Consider the following 24,012-nt stretch of genomic DNA (forward strand, 5'->3'; position numbering starts at 1 on the left):
AACAGACTATACCCATGAATTCCTGCACATGACCACTCCAGTGTCTGAGCCACTTATACAACACAGTCTGCACACTGATGTTATAAATAAACCATACATCACAAGAACAGACTTCCCCTTCCAAGCAACATGACACAAACATACAGACACATTTCCAGTGAATCAGAATTTTCCCCAGATCCCTTGGGTAAGGGGAGGATGTGCACAGCATCACTGATTGGTGAGGTAGTCCTCCAGGACCTAATTCATGGGGCTGACTTGCTAAATGGGTGTAAAGTAAATTGTCTGGACCTTGAATGTCAATGCTTCTGCTTGCTGCAGCAAAGTCCGTATTCATGGGTCAGGCGAGAAGGTATGAAAACAAAGGACCAGACTTCTCACAAAAAGTTCGACAATGCCTTTGTTCTTATTCAAGAAAAGGGTTTTCCTGAAAAAGCTTCCCTGTGTGCATGCAGATATTTGTCATCTGCTGCACATAGTGAACTTTGCACTTTATTTGTTAGGTCTGACACTTTGTTGGCATGAAACCACTGGTTTAGTTTTGTCTGGAGGGCATCACTTGCATGTAAGAGTGTGTGGCATGCCCTTGGTTTACAAACACCAACCAAGTTGCTATTATTATTTGAAAACCACCAGTGACAAACTTCTGTAATGTCAGCAGCATTTGTCATACAGAAAGCAAAGCATCTTGTCTGTCCTGCACATTCTCAAGTTAACTTCTAACTGAATCTGTCAAATCTAGAATCGCCTGTAATGTGAAATAGATTTTTTTTTTTTCAGAACTTGATCATCATTATACACTTCCAGAGGCTGTGTTCTGTTTCGAAATATTATCATTGATTGCAGTACTGAACAAAAATAAACATGCTGTTTTTCTTTTACAAAGTCTGTGCGAAGTGTAGTCTAGTGAAATCAGTCAACTAAATTTAAGCCCTTCTAGTCTATGTTTAGACCTGGACTTAGCTTAATTCCTACTTCTGATGGATTGTCTTAGACAAGACGTTTCGATCGCATGTTTCTGTTTTGAATTACTGGCTCCCAGATCAGTGAGGTGGTCCTCAGAAGAACGTCACAAATCAATGAGGCAGTCCCCAGAAGACCGTCACGAATCAATGAGGAAGTCCTCTGAAGAACATCACGAATCAATGAGGCAGTCCTCAGAAGACTGTCACAAATCAATGAGGTAGTCCAAAGAAGAACGTCACGAATCAATGAGGTAGTCCTCTGATTCCTTGAGAAAGTGGGGGGTGTGTAGATCATCACAGATGGGTGAGGTGGTCTCCACACAGGACCCACCTGCAGCCAGTGCCACCGACTCTGACTCCCCTCCCCATCTGTCTGTCTGGCGCCAGTCTCCCGGTTCCCTCTCAGACCTGAAGAAGTCTGGAGTCTGCAAGCTGTCATGTGGCTCTTCCCCAGACACACAAGACCCGCTCAGTGCTTTGTCTGGAATGTTTCGGTCAAGCAATGCACAGGATGGCTGCTGACTGGAAGACGCAATGGGAGTGTCCTGTGATGAGTCATCGTCCCTGGCATGGACACTGTTTGTGTCTGTGATGTCCAGAAATGAACTGTCTTTTTCCTGAGTGTCACAGACATGTTTCACTGGAACTTTATGACCTGTGTCCCCAGGTTCAGATCTGTTCTTGGTGCTAACGACCACCACAGCCCTGGCCTCTGCCTGGGGCTGTGAGAAGTCCAGTGTGTGGTGTGTTTCACTGAGAAAGTGAGGTGTGTGCAGGCTGAGTGTGTGGTGTGTTTCACTGAGAAAGTGAGGTGTGTGCAGGCTGAGTGTGTGGTGTGTTTCACTGAGAAAGTGAGGTGTGTGCAGGCTGAGTGTGTGTGTTTCATTGAGAAAGTGAGGACTGAGTGTGTGGTGTGTTTCATTGAGAAAGTGGGGTGTGTGCAGAGTGTCTGGAAAACTGCCATCATCACTGGCGCAGGAAGTACCATGCTGCAGTCGAGATGAACATTTATGTCTGAAGTTTTCCTGTTTTAAATCAAGAAGTAGAACTGCATCTTGTGCGTCATGTTCCTGACTTTCCTGATGTTCCACATTTTGCTCAAGTCTGACAACTCGGTTGCTGAAGATTTGTTTTTCACGAGGCAAAACACCCCATACTTTGCAAGGAGAAGATGAGTGAGTAGTTGTTTTCGCCGACTCCAAAGACACCGGGCAATGAACTGTTGCTATGCTGCCATCACTCACACAACTCAGTGCAAACTCCTCTTGTGATGGTGTTGGTGCCAACATGTCAAAATCTGCATAGGCAGGATTGTGGGCAGCATGTGATTCAGTGTGGGCTGGCGTGGGGCCAGGCACATCAAAGTCTGTATACATCCAGTCATCACTGCTGCAATCTGTTGTCTGATCCTGTCTGACAGCACCCGCTTGTTGAAACGACATTTCATCTGCACCATCTGAAACATGGAAGAGTGAACAGTTGCTTAAAATAAATTAACAAATTAGACATTGATCTTTATCCCCTTTCTTTCTCCAGTATGAGGGCTACAATTTCCATGTTCACTCATATATATGAGTGGGCTTTTACAGGTTTGACCATTTTCATCCAACCATGTAGGGAGCACTACTCCTTTTTTGGGGGGGAGGGAGGGGTTTGGGAGAGGGGGGGGGCTTGTTGGGTATGTTCTTGTTTCGATAACCCACTGGATATTGACAAATATTACAAAATGTTTGACATTTTCATATCTTCTGCACACATGAAGGGAGTTCAGGCAGGAGCAAGACTGCACATCTGTTGACCTGGGAGATAGGAAATATCTCCAGCCTTGACCCCACCTCAACCAGGATGTGAACCTAGGACCCTCACATTGATCGCTAAAGTTTTGACCACTCAGCTCTTGCACCTGTCCCAATGATTGCTGGCTCTCCACAGCGAACCATCCATCACATCTGCAGAGTTTAGGTTTGGTTCAGGACACCATGGGTCATTTGACTGGTCCACCACAAAGTCATTGTGTCATTTTTAAAATTAATGGGTCAGGAAAACAACATCTTATTCCTGTCACTCATTGTGCCATCACACACCCCCAACATTTGTGACTGAATTTGTGCTTTGTCCACATTTGATGTGTAAAATGGTGTTACATGTGTGTGTGGTGTGTGTGTGTGTGTGTATAGATATATATATATACATACATACATCAACAGAGCAAAAAAATGAAATGAAATGAAATTATGGTGCTTAGAGCCTCGCCGACCACTAAGGCCATCTCAAGGCTATCGCCGCGTCAATTACTACTACAAGGCTAAAAAAAACAACCAATTAAAACGAGAAACCACTTCAAACTTTCCACTCCAAAGTTTAAAAAAAAAACTTCCATAGTTTAAAACCTTCAAATCTGGTTAAAAAGGTTCACTTCTTTTAAGAAGTCCATCAGCGCCCACGGAGGGACATCACGAAACAAAGTCTTCAAAGAAACCGCCGTGTAATGTCTGCGTCTAACGTCATGCAGATCCCAACAGTCAAGGAGCACGTGTTTCATGGTGAGAGGCTCGTCACAGGGAACGCATCGAGGGGCCTCCTCCCCCTTCAACAAGTAAGAATGAGTAAAAAAAGTGTGCCCCGTACGCAGTCTGCACAGCACAGATTCCTCCTTTCTGTTCTTCACCCCCGAAGGGAGGGTCTCCCCCAGGTCCGGACGGATCTGAAAGAGCTTGTTGTCTATCTGGGTGTTCCATTTCTCTTGCCAAAGATCTTTAACGTAAGAATTGACCTTCCGCTTCATGTCTGTATAGGGTACCAAGGATCTGGACAATTCTTTCTTTACAGCGTTCCTGGCCAGCAGGTCCGCCCTTTCGTTACCACGAATGCCAACATGTCCGGGAACCCAGGCCAACACAACCTCGTATCCTTTCTTCGTTGCGAGAGTAAAAGTTTCATAAAATTCCAGCAGTTTGGGATGAGTGATATTCCTGCAGGCGATCGCCTCCAGGGCTGATAAGGAGTCGGAAAAGATCATGAATCTCTTCTGTTTGGAAGAGAGAACCATTTTTAACCCCAGGACCAGTGCAGTCAGTTCCGCGGTGTATACCGAGCTGTCAGACAGGATGTGTTCCGTTGAGGGCCGGTCAGGAAAGGCGGGACAGAACGCAGATGCGGCGACTCCGTCCTCTGACTTGGAACCGTCAGTGAAGATGCCTTGAAAGGTGGGGAATTTGTGGCACAGTTCCGAAAAGTAGGTTCTGTAGGCCAGAGAGCTGGTGGTGTCCTTACGGTACGAGGCCAGATCGAATCGGACCTCAGGTGTTGTAAAGGTCCACGGGGGGCTGTCAGGGAACTTAGAGAAATCTGAGATGCCACCGACATCCAGATCGGCATTTTCCAAGTGCGGCTGAATGCGGAGTCCGAGAGGAGGTATGCAGTTTGGGTTGTCTGTAAATTTCTTATCGAAAGGGTTGTTGAATACAGCATCGTAAGCAGGGTTTGTAGGTTCCGAAAACAATTTCAAATAATAGTTCAGGGTCAGCTTCAGTCTGCGGTTGGAAAGAGGTGGTTCCCCCGCCTCTGCATACAGGCTGTGCACAGGGGTGGTGCGGAAAGCACCCAAGCTGAGACGGAGCCCTTGGTGGTGTACAGGGTCCAACAGTTTCAGGTAGGACGGTCTGGCCGAGCCGTATACAACACTTCCATAATCCAGTTTGGACCGGACCAGGGCTCTGTAGAGGTGCAAGAGAGTCCTCTTATCAGCACCCCAGTTTGTGTGTGCCACAACTCGGATGATGTTCAGGGCTTTTAGGCAAGATATTTTCAGCTGTTTAATGTGGCTGAGAAAATTCAGCTTCTGATCGAAGACGACCCCTAGAAATCTGGCTTCCTTGACCGCCGGGATGGTGGATGTTCCCAGACGGATTTCAGGGTCCTGATAGAATTGGCGAAAATTATGAAAGTGGATGCATTCAGTTTTGGAGGACGAAAATGTGAAGCCATTCTCCTCTGCCCAACACTGGATTTTGTTGACGCAGAGCTGAAGCCGTCGCTGGATGCTGGCGTACGTGCTGCCGGTTGCATATAAAGCAAAATCATCCACGAACAGCGAGCTGTCCGATCCTTTCTGAACGGATTGAACGATGTCATTAATTTTGATACTGAACAGAGCAGGCGACAGGATGCTCCCCTGCGGGACACCCAGCTCCTGCTCGTGAATGTCGGACAGGGTGGTGCCGACTCTCACCTGGAATTGTCTGTCTTGTAAAAAATTGTGGATAAACTGAGGCAGGTGTCCTCGGAAGCCGAGCTTGTGCAAGTCGGAAAGAATACCAAATTTCCACGTGGTATCGTAAGCTTTCTCCAGGTCAAAAAATATGGCCACCACATGTTGTTTGTTGACGAAAGCATTTCTTATCGTGGTTTCCAGACGAACCAGATGGTCAACGGTAGAGCGATGCTTGCGGAAACCGCACTGTTCCTTCGCCAGAAGGCCGTCGGTCTCTAGTTTCCACATCAGTCTACCGTTGACCATCTTCTCCATCAGTTTGCAGACGCAGCTGGTCAGTGCAATTGGGCGGTAGTTGGAGGGGTTCGAGGGGTCTTTTCCCGGTTTCGGCAGCGGGATTATGAGGGCTTTCCGCCAGGAGGGTGGAAAGAAGCCTGTGACCCAGATGTGGTTATAAACTTTAAGCAGGGTGTCCAGACAGGTTTGGGGAAGGTGCTTTAGGAGTTTATAATGGACTTCGTCCATTCCTGGACAGGAATCCGTACAGGTCTGAAGGGCAGATTTAAGTTCGTTCATTGTGAAAGGAAGGTTGTAATTCTCTGTGTTGTCGGAAAAGAAGTTACATGGTGTTTTTTCTGACAGGTTTTTGGTTTTAAGAAAGCGAGCAGATTTGTTAGCAGATCTCGAGTTCTGTTCTATTGTGGAGGCAAGCAAATTGGCAACTGCTTTCTTCTCTGTGACCAGAGCGTCTGAAAGTTTAAGATGGTGGAAGGTCGGGCATGCGTTTTTGCCCTTAATTCTTTTTAAAACCCTCCACACTTTCTTCTTGGGTGTGTTGGAGGTTAAGGAAGAGCAGAAATCTCTCCAAGACTTCCTCTGGCTCTTTTTAAAAACATACCTGGCTTTCGCCCTCAGCTGTTGATGGGTTCGAACGCTATCGGACTCCGGTCTCCGAAAGACGCGTCGCTGCGCTCTCTTCCGAGACTTGCGGGCCTCCCGACATTCCGCGTTGAACCAGGGTGTTCTAGGGACCTGAGGCTTGGAGGTAGACGATGGGACTGCTGCTTTGGCGCAATCTAAAACGATCCGAGTCAGAGCGTCAGCAGGGTCCTTGCTTTTCAATACTGTTTCTTCCTGCAGCTCAGCTCTTATCTTGGTGGTAAAAAAACTCCAGTCTGCTTTGTCGTAGTACAGGCGGTCAGGCAGAGAGTCACCTTCTCCATCTGTGGGGCGGAGGATGACAGGAAAGTGGTCACTCCCGTGCAGATCGTCGTGCACTTTCCACTCGTAGTCCAGGACCAACGATGGATCGCAGACCGACAGATCTAAACACGAGAGCTTTCCAGAGGACAGATGCAGGTAAGTGGGAGACTTGTCGTTAAGACAGCACAAGTCCATGTCAGAGAGAAGGTTTTCTAAGAGAAGACCTCGGGCTGATGTCATCTCACTTCCCCAGAGCGGGGAGTGTCCGTTGAAGTCGCCCAACAGTAAAAACGGACGTGGGAGCTGGTCGACCAGGTTCATGAGGTCCTGCCTCAGAACACGGACGGAAGGGGGAAGGTAGAGAGAGCAGACAGTGATGGTTTTCTCGAGCGTGACTCTGACTGCCACCGCCTGTAAAGGGGTGCTTAAAAGAACTGTACTGTATAAAAGGGACTTTCGAATAAAAAGAGCGACACCTCCCGTCAACCCCTCTTGCTTCGGTTGAGCGGGTTTAAAAACGGAGTTAAAACCAGAGAGAGATAAAACCTTGCCATCTCTTTGCAGAGTCTCCTGCAGTGCCAGCACTGAAGGTTTCAAAGCACGACAAAGCAGCTGGAGTTCCTGGAAGTTGGCACAGAATCCCCGGATATTCCAGTGGATCACTGCCATTAAAAAGGTTTTTTTTTTAAAAAAATAAAAAAAATAAAGCAGCAGCCTATTCCATCGCTACCCCCTGCTCCTCCACTTGCGGTGGCTCAAGGTCCGCCAGGATGGAATATTTGTTCTTTGACATAAATTTTTCAGGTTCCGACCGGGTCGAAATATCCACCACCTCGGCCCCTCCCGATCCCGCCGTGGCCGCAGCCCTCCCCTCCTTGAGTTTTGGAGGTGCGGGGGGCTTCCGGCCACTTCCGCCAGCCCAAGGGCCAGGCAGACGAGAGGCGGGGCGAGGGGGGCCGGGGGGTGGGGTGGGGCGGGAGGCGGACAACGTGCCTCCGCCCGAGGCTTTTCTCTCCCGCCCAGCAGCCCCTGAGGACTGCCGCGCAGGATGGGAAGGGGTGGACACAGCGCCTCCACCCAAGGCCAACGGTTCCGACGAGGCGGTTAAGTCGTCCGTCTGCGTTCCTGTGGACGTCGTCTGGACTGCGACGTCCACCGTCCCGGATCTGACGACAGAGGCATACGACGTCCTAGGCGACGCGGCCTCCACCTGTTTCCTGCCTCAAAGAAGGAAATTTTCTGTTCTGTCTTGACTTTCTGAATTTGTTTTTCTTTCTTCCAGGCGGGGCAGTCCTTCGATGAGGACGGGTGGCCACCTCCGCAGTTCGCACACAGGGCTGAACTGACGCAATCGCCCTGGTGCGCCGCCTTCGAACAGGTGCCACACGCCTCTTCCTCCTTACATCTGTCTCTCACGTGTCCGAATTTCTGACACTTAAAGCATCTCAGAGGGGACGGTACGTACAGGCTGACATTAACTAGCAGGTATCCGACCCGAATGTCCTTGGGGACATCCGGGCAGCAGAAGGTGAGGAAGAAAGTGTTGGTCGGGACTCTGTCCGACCCCTTCCTCACCGTCACCCTGTACACATCGGTCACTCCCTGAGAGGACAGTTCGCTCTTGATCTCGGCCTCAGACACACCTTTCAACTCCGGGCATCTGATGACTCCCTTAGAGCAGTTGAGACCTTTGTGAGGGGAAATCTTCACAGCCCTATCCACGAAAGTGGTCGCCTTCAGAAGGAGCTGTGTCTGTCTTTTGGATTCTGTCTGTACTAAAAACGCTCCGCTCCTCAGCCTCTTGATGGATCTGAGCGATCCTGCCAGGCACTGAAAGCCCTTCTGGACAGCGAAGGGGCTGAGAGCTGACAAGGGCTTGTCGTCATCAGCGCCCTCCATCACTAGCCATGATGGCCAAAAACCAGAGGTCTCGACGACCTCCGACTCAGAGTCTGAGTCGTCCGTTCCCTGTCGTCGTCTTTTTCCGAGTTTGGGGGGGTGTATTTGTTTAGGATTCATGTTGAAAGAAAAATGTGAATTCATCCCTCCCTTACCCACCCACCATGGGGTCCAACTTAGGGGCCAGGGTCAAGGGAACACCAGCTTGACCCCTTCCAGGTTTCGGGAGGGATATACAACCAGCAGCCCAGCTCCAACGTGCTCCCCCCCGATCATGCCCAGCTCCCGGGGACAGAGAGCCGAGCACTACGGGGGTTACCTTCGTCAGCCACTAAACTGCCAGTCTTGACCCAGCCCCACGAAGGGGTAGCCGATTGACACACACGGGCCAATGTGTGCCGCCTGTCTTAGGAGAGGTCCGAGCCAAAGGGATGTGTTGAGAGCAGCGTGCTCTCTCAATCCCCAGGATCTCATTCCCCTCCATCACAGGTCGCGCCGCACGGCAAACACGGCGGGCCTAAAGAAGGCCGCAGAGAAAAAAAGAATGTGGAAAAGAAGGCTTGATGGGGAGCTGAGGACAGAAAAGAGGCGGTAAAAAGAAGAACAAAGAATAGCGAAAGGGACAGTGGGTCACGTTTAGTTTGGGCCTCACTCACGACCTGTTCGGCATGGGAAGCCCTATCAGGGGCATCAGTACAAAACCACCACTTATTCAGCCCTAACAGCTACGATGGCTATGTAGGCTGTCAATTAAGACCTGGGACCAGAGCACCAAACCCCAAGAAGCACTGATGCCCCCGCCGACATAGCTCGCTCGATCACTGGCCACTAAGCCTCCCGACCACGACAAGGTAGTGACCCTCCCGGGAGTGCAACAGAGCAAAGACCAGAACGTTCCCTGGTGCAGACATTGGAAGTGACCATCAACAACATCCTGACACAACACTGATTCCAGTCAGGCATCAACAGAGCAAAGACCAGAACGTTCCCTGGTGCAGATATTGGAAGTGGCCATGATCTTGTTATCATGAACTTCAGAGTCAAGCTCAAGAAGATCAACAAACCCAGAAACTCCAGACTGAAATTCAACTAGACAGACAGAAGGATCCTTCCATCTGTGATTCCTTAAAAGCAACAAATGGAGGAAAGTTTGCACCACTGCTAGCACTTGATGAGAATGCTGAAGTGATGACCACCACTTTCAAGACAGTAATGACTGAAGTAGCAAGTTTACTGCTTGGAAAACACTGCCAAAAAACTCACAGATGAGATCTTGGACATGTGTGAGCACCGAAGAGACACGCAGAACACCAGGTACACAAGAAAAACATGATACAAAGAGGTCAGCAAAAAGATCAGACAAGGCATGAAGAAAGCCAAGGAAGACTGGACTGATGATGAGTGCGCATGCTCCAAGATGGGGGCTCAATTTTGGCCTCTGCTGTTTTGACCAAATTAGAAGCTTTTGATCAAAAGTCATTTCAAACATGTCTCAGAATAGGAGGCTGGAACATCAGCTTCAAAAACACTGCCTTATTTCTGGCGACAATCTCACTGTTCCTGAAGGAAGCTCGGAATTGATTCGTCAATCCCAACTCACCAGATTCAAAAACCATTTTCGATTTTGAAAGTTTATATTAACTCGATCGAGCTCTCACTGTTAAATGTAACAGCTGTCACTGCACGATTTTACTTGCTGCACAATTTACTTGCTGCACTACTACAAGATAAGGTTTTTCCTCCTTTTCCCATTTCCTGCTTTTGGTGCAATACATTGCAATAGTGAATACCAGAACTGGATCTGTAAGCAATGCGAGTGGGGGGGCCGGGGGAGGGGGAAACTCTACCATTGGAGAAAAGGGAAAAAAGACCGGAGCCGCGTCTCCAATTCTGCTCCTTACTGACGATGCAGACAAAACTCCCTGTTCTATTTGCAGCTCCTTGAAAGGCTGCAAAAAGTGGGTAAGTTGGAGACTGCTGCAAAGCTTGGTGTCACACTAATTGTGCCAAAGTCGATCATACAAATTCTGAACACCTCCAGAGGACTAAAAACAGTGCCATAAAATGGTACTGCCCCAAATGTATGGAAGAACTGACACAGGGATCAGATCCCAATGACAAACTGGCTCAAACCGAAGCCATGGTCACAACACTGATTAAAATTGTTGAAACTCTGCAGACACAGAATCAGATGATTCTGAGCATGTTGCAGAGTACAGGGGGAAGCATCAATGAGCAAATTAAGGCTCAGATTCAAGAATATTTTGAAGAGGAGAAAGAAAGGGACATGCGAAAAAACAATTTGGTCATTTTCAATGTTGATGAAAATGATTTCACAGGGGAAAAAGAAAGGGAAACGGATGGGGCACTTATGAAGGAAGTGTGCCAAAAGATTTGCCATGTGGCACCAAAACTAGCAGAATTTAAGGTCATGCGTCTGGGAAGAAAACCTGAGAAAAATTCTGCCAGGAAGCCCAGACCAATCAAAATAATTTTCCCTGATGTCAGTTCCAAAGAGATGGTCCTTAACAAATCAAAACACCTAAAAAATAACGAGAAACAGTCTTTCCGCAAAATGGTTATTGCACCAGATAAGACCAAAAAACAAAGAGAAGGTGACAAAAAACTGTACATGGAGATGAAAAGGAAGAGGGAAGAGGAAGGACTGGATGTCATCTTCAGAAATGGTAAAATCATTCCCAGACCCAAACCCAGCCAGGATGAAAATGACAGAGCTGGTAACACTGGGGTGCCAAGCTCAGAGCACTGACTCAAGAATACCAAAAGAAATGCTGCAAATAATGTAAATAGTGCAAATAAAAAAGATCTGAAAGTTACAAACAACAAGAGTAATGGTAATGTAAGGGGTGATAGTTACAGTCTTGAAGGTCTGAAGTGTTTATTATTAAATACTGATAGTACTGGAAACAAATAACAAGAACTGAATGCCTTGGCTTGGGATTTAAATCCTGACATTATTGCAATTACTGAACTGAAGCCAAAGACCCTGAGACCTGACTGTGGATGGGAACCTGAAATTGATGGATCTGATATGTTTTATATACTAATGAGGCTGGGCGGGGGGTAGGCTTGTTTGCAAAGACGAATTTGAATGTGGTGCGTAATACACAGCTGGAAGAAGTCTTCAGTCCCTTGTCTTTTGCTCCATTGCACTTGATAATGAGGAATTAAAAGTTGGAGTTGCATATAGATCTCCCAGTAGTTCATTAGAAGAAAATAAGAAATTAATAAAATGTGTATTGCTGTTTTTTGAAGGCACAGGTAAGAAAGTGTTGATGGGTGATTTTAATTATCCAGATATCGATTGGGAACAAGAAGTGTGTACCAAACACATAGACCATCCTGCTTCAAAATTTCTGAAAGAATTGCAAGATAATTTTGTGGTACAGTTTGTTATGGAACTAACACATTTTCGTGGTAATCAAACAGCAAATATTTTGGATTTGGTTTTAGCAAACAGAGATGACTTGGTTTATAACGTTTTATATTATCCCCCTATAGGTAAAAGTCACGATTCTAGTATCACTTTTGAAGTTGATCTTGGTCTTCCACTACATGATAAGTCGAAAGGCATACGCTATTTTTTTTTTTATAAAGGTGATTATGAGACAATGAGGCATGCACTGGATGACATAAATTGGAAAGAGACTTTGGAACTCAAATCTGTGGATGAGTGTTGGTCTTGCATTACTGATAAATTGAAGGAATTACAAGATAAGTATGTGCCATCTAAAGAGTTTTGGACTGGAAGCAAAAGTTACAAAAAGACTGTCCCACTTTCTGTTTTGGAAAAGATAAGATTGAAAGGAAAGGCTTTCATATGGTATAAGAAGTACAGGACAACTGAAAATTATAATGCTTATGCACGTGCTCGGAATCAGGTTAAGAGGGCATTACGAAAGACTACCAAGGAAAAAGAGATGTCTATTGCAAAGAACATTAAAAGTGACCCAGAGAGATTGTTTAATTATATTGCATCACAAACTAAACCAAAGGAGATTATTCCGAACTTAAGCACACCTGATGGAACTTTAACTAACAATGACAAAGAAAAGGCTGAGGTCCTAAATTTGTTTTTCTCTAGTGTTTTCACAGTGGAAGATGTCACCAATATTCCTTCTTTTGAGTCAGAATGCAAGGCTTCAACAGATTATGTTGAAGTTTCAGAAATGATGATAAATGACAAACTTTCACAGTTAAAGGTGAATAAAGCCATTGGTCCTGATGGAATACCCCCTTATTTGCTAAAAGAATTGCATAATAGTTTAGCTATTCCCTTAAAGATTCTGTTTGTTAAAACTGTATCATATGGTAAGATCCCACAGGCATGGAAAGTAGCAGAAGTAAAACCAATATTTAAGAAAGGTAACAAACAAGACCCTGGAAACTATCGACCAGTAAGTTTGACATCGGTTGTATGTAAAGTTTTTGAAGGTTTCATACGTGATACTTTGAATAACCATTTGATTGATAATGACTTACTGTCTGATTATCAGTTTGGCTTTACCAGTGGTAGATCCTGTGTGACTCAGTTGCTGAATACTTTACATGACTGGATGCAGTCACTTGAAAACAATAAACCAATGGATGCAATTTATCTGGACTTACAGAAGGCGTTCGATAAAGTTCCACATAACAGATTAATTGTTAAATTGCAAGGGTATGGTATTTGTGGTAAATTGTTGGAATGGATAAAAGACTTCTTATATGAGAGAACCAGTGCAACTACATCAAGAGAACATCAAGGAGGTTGACAAGTTTGTCTACCTAGGCAGTGTTGTCAGCAAAGACGGGGGGACGGACGAAGACATCAAGAGCCGTATCAACAAAGCAAGACACGCCTTCAACACCCTTCGACCAATCTGGAGATCGACAGCCCTCTCAATCCGCAACAAGATCCGGATTTTTAACACCAACGTGAAGTCGGTTCTACTCTATGGCTCAGAGACGTGGAGAGTGACAAAGACCAGCACCCACAAGCTTCAGACATTCACCAACAGATGTCTAAGAAACATCCTGAACATCAGATGGCCAGAGGTTGTCTCCAATGAAGAACTTTGGAACATGGCAAAACAGACCCCACTGGAGACGGAAATCAAGAAACGGAAATGGGGATGGATAGGCCACACACTACGCAAGCCTGCAACAAACATCACAAGACAGGCTCTTGATTGGAACCCACAGGGGAAAAGGAAAGTTGGCCGTCCGAAGCAGACCTGGCGGAGAAGCATTGAGGCAGAGACAAGGGCGGCCGGAATGACGTGGGCCGAACTGAAGAGGACCAGCCAGAGCCGGGTGCGTTGGAGGAGTGTTGTTGCAGCCCTATGTTCCCCACGGAATCAAGAGGAATAAGTCAAGTAAGTATATGAGAGAACACAGTATGTATCAGTAGGGACGGAGTCATCGTGTCCTGTTAAGGTGAGTAGTGGTGCTCCTCAAGGCAGTGCCTTGGAGCCCACACTCTTTGTATATTATATAAATGACATGCCTGACATACTAGACTGTTTTGTGAAAATCTTTGCAGATGATACAAAGATCTATGAGGAAGTAGATTCTGATGTTGGTAGATTGAAGTTACAAGTTAGTATTGATAATTTAGTACACTGGACTGATAGATGGCAAATTAAATTTAATAGCAATAAATGTAAAGTTTTACACGTAGGCAGAAATAATTCACATTATAAGTATTATATGGATGGTACGGACTTGCAGTAGACTTCATCGGAGAGAGATCTTGGAGTCATTGTTGACTCTCGTCTCTCTTTTGATGTTCATGTTAACTCACTCAGTACGGCCAGTCCTCTTTTCTCCTCTACACAGACCCCTTGGATGTCCAGTGGGTGTCTCAATGACCCAACCTTTAGCTTCCGTCGTCAGAATATTGTGGTATTCTTTGTCAGCATTCACGTCTTTAGTGTAAGAGCCTTCCGCTTGCAATATTTTGATGATGGTAATTGGGGTGAAACGCTGTTAACGTCCTCTCTTTCGCCGTTCGTATGGAAAGAGTTAATGAAACCATTAAAAAAGCCAATAGATTGACTGGAATGTTAGCTGGGAATATACAGTGTAAAAGTAAAGACATAATGGTGCCATTATTTAAGTCATTAGTCAGGCCAGTCTTAGAATATGGGAATGTTGTTTGGAATACGGGCTTAGTGAAACATATAGACAGTACTGAAAATGTTCCACGAAGATTCACTAAAAGAATCATTGGCTTTGTTGATATGGACTATGAAAATAGGTTGCAAGCACTTCAGTTACCTAGTTTAGAATGTAGAAGACTGCGTGGTGATTTAATAGAGATGTATAAAATGACTCATGGATTATATGACAGCAGAACTATAAACTCTTTGTTTACGCTGAATGAGAACAGTGCCACAAGAGGCCATTCCTACAAACTATTAAAAGTTTCAGTAAAAACTTCCAGAGTAACAAATGTTTGGAATAATTTGTCACAAGACGTTGTTTCCGCAGGAACAGTGAATACATTTAAAAATTATCTTGATATTCATTTAAAAAATTTTTAATACAAAACTCATTTACATATTTATTGATTTTTCAAGCACTGCGCACTCAATGTTGAAAAATGCACCAGACATATGTGGGGACTCTCTTTTTCTTCCCCACTTCAAACGGGCAAAAGGCCTTGTCAGGCCTGCACGCCTTGATACTGATATGATATGATATAAGAAAGGTGCTATGTAATAGAAGACTGTCTGACCCACAACAAAAGTAGAAAGGCATTCCAAGTTGTGAAAGATCTGATAAAGCAAAGGCAGTCCAGAGTCAGTACATTACAAGACAAAGTATGAAAATGTCTCACAGAAGAAAAAGACATTGTGAACACAAGGACAGACTATTGCAGAGTTCTACAGCCATCAAGAAGATAAAGACCTCAGTGCACTCTAAAGCCATAAGCCAACGAACAATAATGACTGTCTGATACTGTGTGAAGAAGTGGAGGAAGCAATGATATCACTGAAGAATAGATAAACAGCAGGCATAGACAACATACCAGCTGAACTGATACAGCAAGTAGGAAAGGCAGTGACAGATGTCCTTACCAGAATCTGCAACAAAATCTGGCAGACTGGGGAATGGCTGACAACATGGACCCAGTCTGTAATCATCACTCTACTCAAGAAAGGAAACTTAAAACTATGCCAGAATTCCAGAACTATCAGTCTGATCAACCATGCAAGCAAAGTGATGGTCAGAGTAATCTTGAACAGACTCAGACCACAGGCAAAAGAAGTCATTGCAGAAGAACAATTTGGGTTCTGCTGTGAGTGAAGCACCACAGAACTCATTTTCAACCATGAAGAAATACAAGGGCCAAAAGCTGATCAACACCATCAAACATTTATACGCTAAAGCCAACAGGGCAGTCCTCGTTCAAGGAACTATTGGGTCTCAGTTGGGGTCTGTCAAGGCTGTTTTCTATTTCTCAACATCTTCCTGGAATGTATAATAATTGATAGACTTGGAAGGACACTCTGGCACTATCAACATTGAAGGACGCACATCATAATCTCCAAATCGCTGATGATACTGACGGGCTAGCTGGAAATGAGGAAGAACTAGCAAAACTGGTGAACCACTTGGATGATACATCAATCAAGTATGGAATGGAGATCAACGCCGAGAAGACGAAACTCATGACCAATAGTAGAGACTCAATCAAGACCAAGATCAATGTCAGCGGTCAACGGCTGAATACAGTGAAGAGCTGGAGGTTTAAGTACCTTGGTGCCATCATCAGTGAAGAAGGGTCCAAGGCCGAAATACTGGCAAGAGCTGCGCAGACTGCAAGACTGAGGCCCATATGGAGAGACCAGAACATCAGTCTCAGAACAAAGCTGAAGCTGCTACATGCACTGGTTCCCTCTCTATTGTTGTATACATGTACATTGGTCAGTAGGAAGACCTCCTGACCACAATGAAAAAAAAAGGAAAATGAGATGGTGTGGCCAAGTGACAAGATCCAAGGGGCTCTCCAAAACCATGTGTCAGGGAACAGTGCAGGGGAACAGAAGACAAGGCAGACATCGAAAGAAATGGGCAGACAACATCACTGAGTGGACAGAGAGGAGCTATGCCAAACCTCAGGCCCTATCCCATGACTGCTAGAAATGGAGAATGTTAGTGATGTATTCAGCAGTGCAGTGCACCCACGACCTAACAAGGTTTCGGGACCAGTGACATGGAAGAAAATGACTAATAAAAACATTGATGCATGTAAAAGTGCGCTTGTGCGTATCTTGATTGGATCTTGATTTAACTTGAATGTGTCATGCTCTTGCATAACACCAATGAAGTAAACATATAAGTTGCCCATGAACACCGAAGAAATCTTTCGATTCACTCTTTAGACATGTGCAGAATGGAAGAGATTGTTACTGTTCTGAACACTCATTCGATCATTCTCATTAGGCAGCTCCTTTTGGCAGCATGCTCCATGATGTGGATGATGATTTATCACAGCAAAATATCTTGTGTGTATCTTCAATCGAGGAGACTGTCAGAAAAGTAAAATGCTAAACTGGCACAGTACTCTGCCACAGTTCAAAATATGCAAACGAAGATGCCTTTGTGTAAGTGTACCTCATTTCCTTTCCCGGCTAGGTGCGAGTTCTGTTTTTTATTTCACAATGTTCGTCTGCTTGATGTGGAACTGCACAGCCACAAAAGTAAAGATTACAGTTATATTTTTGTATATTTTTCTAAGTTCGAAATGGCAATCTCTGTTGTTTTGCAGGGGAACAAATAAAAGAACCCTTTTAGCATGACTGATTTTACAAAACATTCATGAGTCAAGTGACCGAGTGGCTGCCACATCAATGGGTCATTTCAATATTGTATGCGTCAGTGATCGATGACGGACACAAAACCTAAACCCTGCACCTGTGTTTGGTGTCATGATTACATGGATGATGTGTGGATATTGACAGAGGCATATATTGGGGCTGTGTAGTTGAGATAACTATGCACTGTATGCATAGGGGGTGTGGGGGGGAGATGATTATAGAAGTACCACTTGTGTCTGTTGTGATGATTTTTAAGTACAATTTTTTTCTATTTATCATGTTTTACATGTGATATGCCTGAGCATTATTATTTTAAACGAAAGGTGCAATGGAAATAAACTACTATCATATTGTTATCACCTATGGCAGGGAGCCCCTGCAGATGTGGAGAGAAGTAGTCAGCAATGGACGTCTGTTTTTTAGTGGTCTTCAGCGACACAGGTGTGTCATCCATCAACGTCACTAGTGGTGATCGAGGAACTGGTCTTCGCATCAGGTGACTCCCTCCTCGGGTCTTTATCAGAGGAGGTGAAATCTGTAAAAAAAAAAAAATAAAATAAAAAATTTAAAGAGAATGGAAGCCTGTCACAGCTGACCAATGATGCTGCTATCTCAAATGTGTCATGTCATGTGCATTCTTGGTTACTGGCGAAGCCTCTGCCTGACTACTGCCCATGAAGGTCACAATGGTGTCTAGTCCCATAATTGGAAGCAGAGTTTAATCCCCTTCCAAAGCCTCCACCTTGCTGTGGTCTGTGCATAGCTGCAATATTTTCACAGCACTGTGAAGACTGTCCAGTGCCTCTGGGGTGAAGGATGAGTTCCATTACAGTGAGCCGAAAAATCTCGTTACACTCTGGTCAAATGAACTCCTGCAAATATTTTATTTGTGCACACAACACAGTAAACAAATCATTTCCCAAAATGTGTGTTCCTGGCAATAATGTTATACACAGCATGATCATCTCTCCATCCTTGCTTTCTAGAGTCAGGCAAAGTCAGATCTTTACACTAGTTTTCAATGCCAAAAACTTGGCCCTGATGTCACACACTGAGGCGGGTTATTTTGGTTCTGCTTGGGATCCAAGGCAGGCACAAATGGAACGTAGGCACCTCTGACTGAGTGGCTGACTTCTCCACAAAGGCCACCCTGCCACTGATGGCCTTTAGACCTGATCTAAAACTGTCTACCATATCCTGAACTGTCTTATTTAAATCTTCCGACTGCACATATACAAGAACTGTCTACCATACCCTGAACTGTTTTATTTAAATCTTCCAGCTGCACATATACATCTTCTCCACCATTTTTTTTTTTTTACATTTTCTCTTCAATGGACATCATGGACAGTGTGTTTACAGACTAAAAAATAACATATAAATAAAGTTTTCAGAAAAAAGTCTTACCTGTACCTTTTTTTTATTTCTTGTGCTCAGCCATTCTCCATCATTCTCATCTGAGGTGACAGCGGACACAGATTTTACTTTGCCCATTGTTCTTGCCTGCAACAGATGACAGACCTGATTTGTCAATAACTTATAAGCTTTATGAGTTTTCTTTGCTGTTACACTTTGTTGGTGCTTTCAGTGAAACAACTCTGTCTTTTCAAGGATGAAACTGTAAATTAAAATTCTGATTGTCTGCATATATGTCATCTTTAATTTTCCAAGTAAGTAGATGTTCAATACTTTTTTTTTTGTAGTACAATAGTATATGTGCCAATGATAGTACTGATACAAAGTTATACATAGTTATATATTGTATAATATGTATGTATAGATAGATAGATAGATAGATGTAACACATTAACAGCCCAAATAACAGGACAACAAAGAATGGCTGGATACATGGGATATTAATTTTGATGCACAATAGTGTAAGGTAATGTCTAACAACATGAAACAACAATGATTTAATACACACATCTAATTCCAGTACGTAAAGAAGATAAAGATGACGGGTGCAACGGCCGAGTGGTTAAAGCATTTGACTTTCAATCTGAGGGTCCAGGGTTCGAACCTTGGTAATGGCGCCTGGTGGGTAAAGGGTGGAGATTTTTCCGATCTCCCATGTAAACCTATGTGCAGAACATACCCAGCATGCACACCCCCAAAAACTGAGTAGAGCTGCCTAAATGGCAGGGTAAATGAACAAAACGGTCAAACACGTAAAATATTACATATCTGTATGAGTGGGTATGTATATGTAACTGAAACTGATTGAATGACACAAGAAACGAATACAAATGGCAGCTGTCAGTCGGCTCTACCAAGGTAGGCAGCCTGTTGTGCAAATGATTCCATGTTTGTAAAGTGCTTAGAGCTTGATCTCCGACCAAGGATATGCTATACATAAGTACTCATATCATATCACATCATCTAGGTGTTCTAACTCTGGACTCAGCTTTGCATTTGTGATCTGATCCCCACATGCAAGCCAGGGGCCCACTCCCAAGCCAGGAGCCAACAATGACTTTCCAATAATGCGTGAAGAAGTGGTGGAAGCAATAAGATCACTGAAGAATGGAAAAGAAGCAGGCATGGACAACATACCAACTGAACTAAGAAAACAAGGAGAGGAGAGGCAATGACAGGCGTCCAAAAACTCCTTACCAGAATCTGCTACAAAATCTGCTAGACTGGAGACTGGCTGACAACATGGATCAAGTCTCTAATCATAACTTTACCCAAGAAAGGCAACTTACAATTAACCCAGAATTACAGAACTATCAGTCTGATCTGCCATGCAAGCAAAGCGATTCTCAAGAGTAATCCTAAACAGACTCAGACCATAGGCAGAAGTCACTGCAGAAGAACAAGCTGGGTTCAACAGTGGGAGAAGCACCACAGAACAGATTTTCAACCTTCATGTTCTGTGCGAGAAACATAGCCAACACCAACATAACATCTATCATGTCATATCTTCATCAACTTTAAGAAAGCATTATGCACTGTGGGAAACCATGAAGAAACACAACAAGAGCCAAAAGGTGATCAACACCATCAAACAGCTACACACAAAAGCCAACAGTGCAGTCCTTGCTCAAGGAACTGTTGGCGACTGGTTCCATATATGAGTTGGAGTCTGTCAAGGCTATCTCCTGTCTCCCACTCTCTTCAGCATCTTCCTGGAATGTATAATGACCAATACCCTGGAAGGCCACTCTGGCACTATCAACACCAGAGGACATACCATCAACAATCTCCGATTCGCTGATGATACTGATGGGCCAGCTGGAAGTGAGGAAGAACTAGCAAAACTGGTGAACCACTTGGATGAAACAGCAAACAAGTATGGAATGGAGATCAGTGCCAAGAATATGAAACTCATGGGAAACAGTAGATCAAACAATCAAGACCAAGATCAATGTCAGTGGTCAACAGCTGGAAGCAGTGAAGTAGTTCAAGTACCTTGTTGCCATCACCAGTGAAGAAGGGTCCAAGGCCAAAATATTGGCGAAACTCGGAAAGCTGCGCAGACTGGAACAGCACTGGCAAGACTGATGCCCATATGGAGTGACAAGAAATCAGTCTCAGAACAAAGCTGAAGCTACATCACTGGTTATCTCTTATTTTCTTATACACATGCAAGTTCTGGACTCTTACACCAGAGCTTCAGGGAAGGATCCAAGCAATGGAAGTGAGATGTTCAACTTCAAGAGACTCCTTGGCATTTCCTACAAAGACCACACAATAAATGAAGTAGTAAGAAAAACCATCAGACAGTATGTGGGTCAATATAAAGACCTGATCAATATGAAAAAAAAGGAAAATGAGATGGTATGGCCAAGTGACAAGATCCGACGGGCTCTCTCAAACCATCCTTCAGGGAACAGTGCAGGGGGAACTCTCCAAAACCATTCTTCAGGGAACAGTGCAGGGGGAACTCTCCAAAACCATCTTTCAGGGAACAGTGCAGGGGGAACTCTCCAAAACCATCCTTCAGGGAACAGTGCAGGGGGAACTCTCCAAAACCATCTTTCAGGGAACAGTGCAGGGGGAACTCTCCAAAACCATCCTTCAGGGAACAGTGCAGGGGGAACTCTCCAAAACCATCCTTCAGGGAACAGTGCAGGGGGAACTCTCCAAAACCATCCTTCAGGGAACAGTGCAGGGGGAACTCTCCAAAACCATCCTTCAGGGAACAGTGCACAGGAAAAGGAGACGAGGGAGACAGCAAAAGAAGTGGGCAGACAACTCAACTGAGTGGACAGAGAGGAGCTTTGCTGAAACTCAGGCACAATTCCATGACTGCCAGAAATGGAGAATGTTGGTGATGCATTCAGTAGGGCAGTGCCCCCACTACCAAACCAGGTTTCAAGACTAATGACGGTGACCCCACATACAAAAAGCAAAATTCTTGAAAAGCTTACAAGTTAATAAAAAGGAAATTTTCTACCTTAAATTACGTTTAAGTAACATACTTACCGTGACCCACTAGTGCAGACTCTGGCAGGGGTCTGATTCCTGTCCTGTACAAACTACTACCCGCCTATGCGGAAAAAACGAAAGTAGCTACGGCCGATAACCTCCCAAAGTAGGTTACCTTTCAGTCTCATTCAACCCTGATCTCCTATGGTGTGCCACAAAACACTGTCCTAGACTCTGTTCTGTTTGTTCTGTACACTACTCCTCTTTCTGATGTCATTTCTGGTCATTCTTTTTCTTCACCACTCTTTTGCTAATGATACTCAACTGCAGAAGTCTGCAGAACCTAGCCAAATAGACTGTCTAATTCTGTCAATGCAAGACTGTGTTCTTGATGTTAAATCGTAGATGACATTCAACAAACTCAAGCTAAATGATGACAAAACTGAGGCTATGGATATTTCCCCTTCAAGAATATCCATATCTGCCTCTTTCCCTGGCTCTTATGGTTGGTGATACCAGAGTTCAGTTCTCTAAATCAGAAAGGAAACTTGGAGACATTCTTGACTCAAACCTCAGTATGCACACTCAGGTGGTCAATCTGATATGCACAGTCAGTTGTGAACTTCAACAGATTAACTCTGTTCATCAGTACCTTTCTGTTGAAACTACAGATATTCTTCTGCTTTGTGTTTTCACTAATCAACTACTGTAATTCTCTTCTAAAAAGCCGGTCCTCATAATCTTCAGCAAATTCAAAAACTTCAAAACAATGCTGCCAGTCTGACTCTTGAGTCCCACATACTGATCACATTTCTCCTCACCTCTGTACTCTGCACTGGCTCCCTACAGAGGCGAGAATCAAATACACAGTTGCATGTCTGCTTTTCTCCTTTCCACTTCACTATTGACAGTAGACTTAAAGAGACCCACACAACACAGACTGCATTGACTTTTTGTAGATCATAATCAAATAAAAAAATCTGTTGAGGAAACAATTTGTACACACAGCAGACACTCTAGCAGATACAGGCAAATCAAGGCAGGCAGAAAAAGTACTCCACACTATCAGCACAGACAGATACAAATATTTTTTAAATGAAGCATTACATTTCTTGGGTCTGACTTTACTGATAGGCATGATGATTTATTTGACTGAAAGGATTGGACAATCACATCTATGTTGTTATCACTTAGAGTTAGAAGTTAGAGTTGTCACACTGAATCATGTATATCTCTCTTTTTTTTTATATTGTGGTTATTCTAGGATAATTTGTGTGTACGGTTATAATCCATTTGTCCAGAAAATACATTACTGTGCAAATGACCTGACTAAAGTCTGTAATGAACAGATTGAAAATCTGACAAAAACACAAAACACTGATTTCAAAACAATTGCATGTCTTTGGATAAATAAGAAAATGAAAAACATAATATTTTGTATTTTTTATTCAATTATTTTTCATAAAATATATACTTTTATTGGTCTTTATCCAATAACAAAGCCCACAGAATCTTTTGAAATCATAAATAATCGTTTTGTTTTGTTTTGTTGTGGAAAAAAATCCCTGGGAAATATATTTCACTTCAATCTTATTTCCTTGGCAGTCAAAGGGTTAAACAGGCCAGAAATATCAAACACTCATATTTTCTATTTGATGAATGATTTAATGAACTATAATCTACTGCATGCAAAAGAACCCACAGCAACAAAAGGGTTGTCCTCGGCATAAGTCTGTGGAAAAATCCACTTCAATAAAACAAATAAAATTGCAGGCAGGAAAAAATACATTTAAAAAAAGAAAGAAAAAAAAGGTGGTGCTGTCAGTGTAGCGTTGCGCTGTCCCTGGGGAGAGCAGCCCGAATTTCACACAGAGGAATCTGTCATGACAAAAGAGTAAAAACAGTCATCTGCAAATTATTCCAGGGACAGCATTACCAGCAACACGTTTTTTGTGGGTTTTTTTTTTTCCTTTAAGTATTGCAAGTAACAATTAAACAAATCACAAATTATTTTTCGTGTATTGCAAGTTACAATGACGCGAGTTTTTTCTAGTCCCAAACTTTACTGGACTGAAATCATTATAACTTGTTTTTGTATAACTGTTAGTTTCAGTTTCTGAACCTTTGTGACGGTTTGTTGTCTCATCCGAATGACTAGATGCACAGTCTGATTTTCCATTCAGACTTGCCAGAAAGGCCGAGAGTCGGATTCGAACCCAGACCCACGTTCTCTGTATTGACAGATGAGAGTCTTAACCATTCTGGGTAATGTGCCAGTCTGTCACTTTCCTCGTCTTTTGTGTCTTCTTCTTCCTGATTGTAGTCCACGGTCATCACGTTGTGTCAATGTCCAATCGTAATGCGAGATCATGTATTTAGCGACATTATGAGAAATAAATAACAATTCAACACACTGCCCCAAGCCTGGTCTATTTTGACAAGTTGGTATACTATGCTCATACAAGTTTACCTCTGCTGGAATAGGCACTGTGGTATGTCTCGGGACGGTTCTTGACCAAGGTGAATTACCCGC

The 24,012-nt window shown here is 44.0% G+C and overlaps 1 protein-coding gene across 1 annotated transcript; it reads right to left on the reverse strand.

Moving 5' to 3' along the window:
* LOC143275403 (uncharacterized) lies at positions 1–23,959 on the reverse strand. The gene is made up of 4 exons (XM_076579479.1): positions 23,950–23,959; positions 18,516–18,611; positions 17,469–17,643; positions 1–2,421 (listed from the first exon to the last, which is right to left on the reverse strand). Exons 2-4 carry the CDS (start codon positions 18,600–18,602, stop codon positions 1,202–1,204), a joined length of 1,482 nt encoding a protein of 493 aa, XP_076435594.1. The 5' UTR covers positions 18,603–18,611; positions 23,950–23,959; the 3' UTR covers positions 1–1,201.
* Positions 23,960–24,012: the final 53 nt, after the last annotated feature.

This window comes from Babylonia areolata, chromosome 30, assembly GCF_041734735.1.
Source record: "Babylonia areolata isolate BAREFJ2019XMU chromosome 30, ASM4173473v1, whole genome shotgun sequence".
NCBI lineage: Eukaryota > Metazoa > Mollusca > Gastropoda > Neogastropoda > Buccinidae > Babylonia > Babylonia areolata.

Bases quoted from the DNA above. Each gene is read 5' to 3' on its own strand.
- LOC143275403 (XM_076579479.1), bottom strand. From the start codon at position 18,602: ATGGGCAAAGTAAAATCTGTGTCCGCTGTCACCTCAGATGAGAATGAT. The intron at 17,644-18,515 runs GTAAGACTTTTT...TTTTTTTTACAG, and splicing joins GAAATAAAAAAAAGGTACAG to ATTTCACCTCCTCTGATAAA. The intron at 2,422-17,468 runs GTGATAACAATA...TCCATGTTTCAG, and splicing joins GCAGGGGCTCCCTGCCATAG to ATGGTGCAGATGAAATGTCG.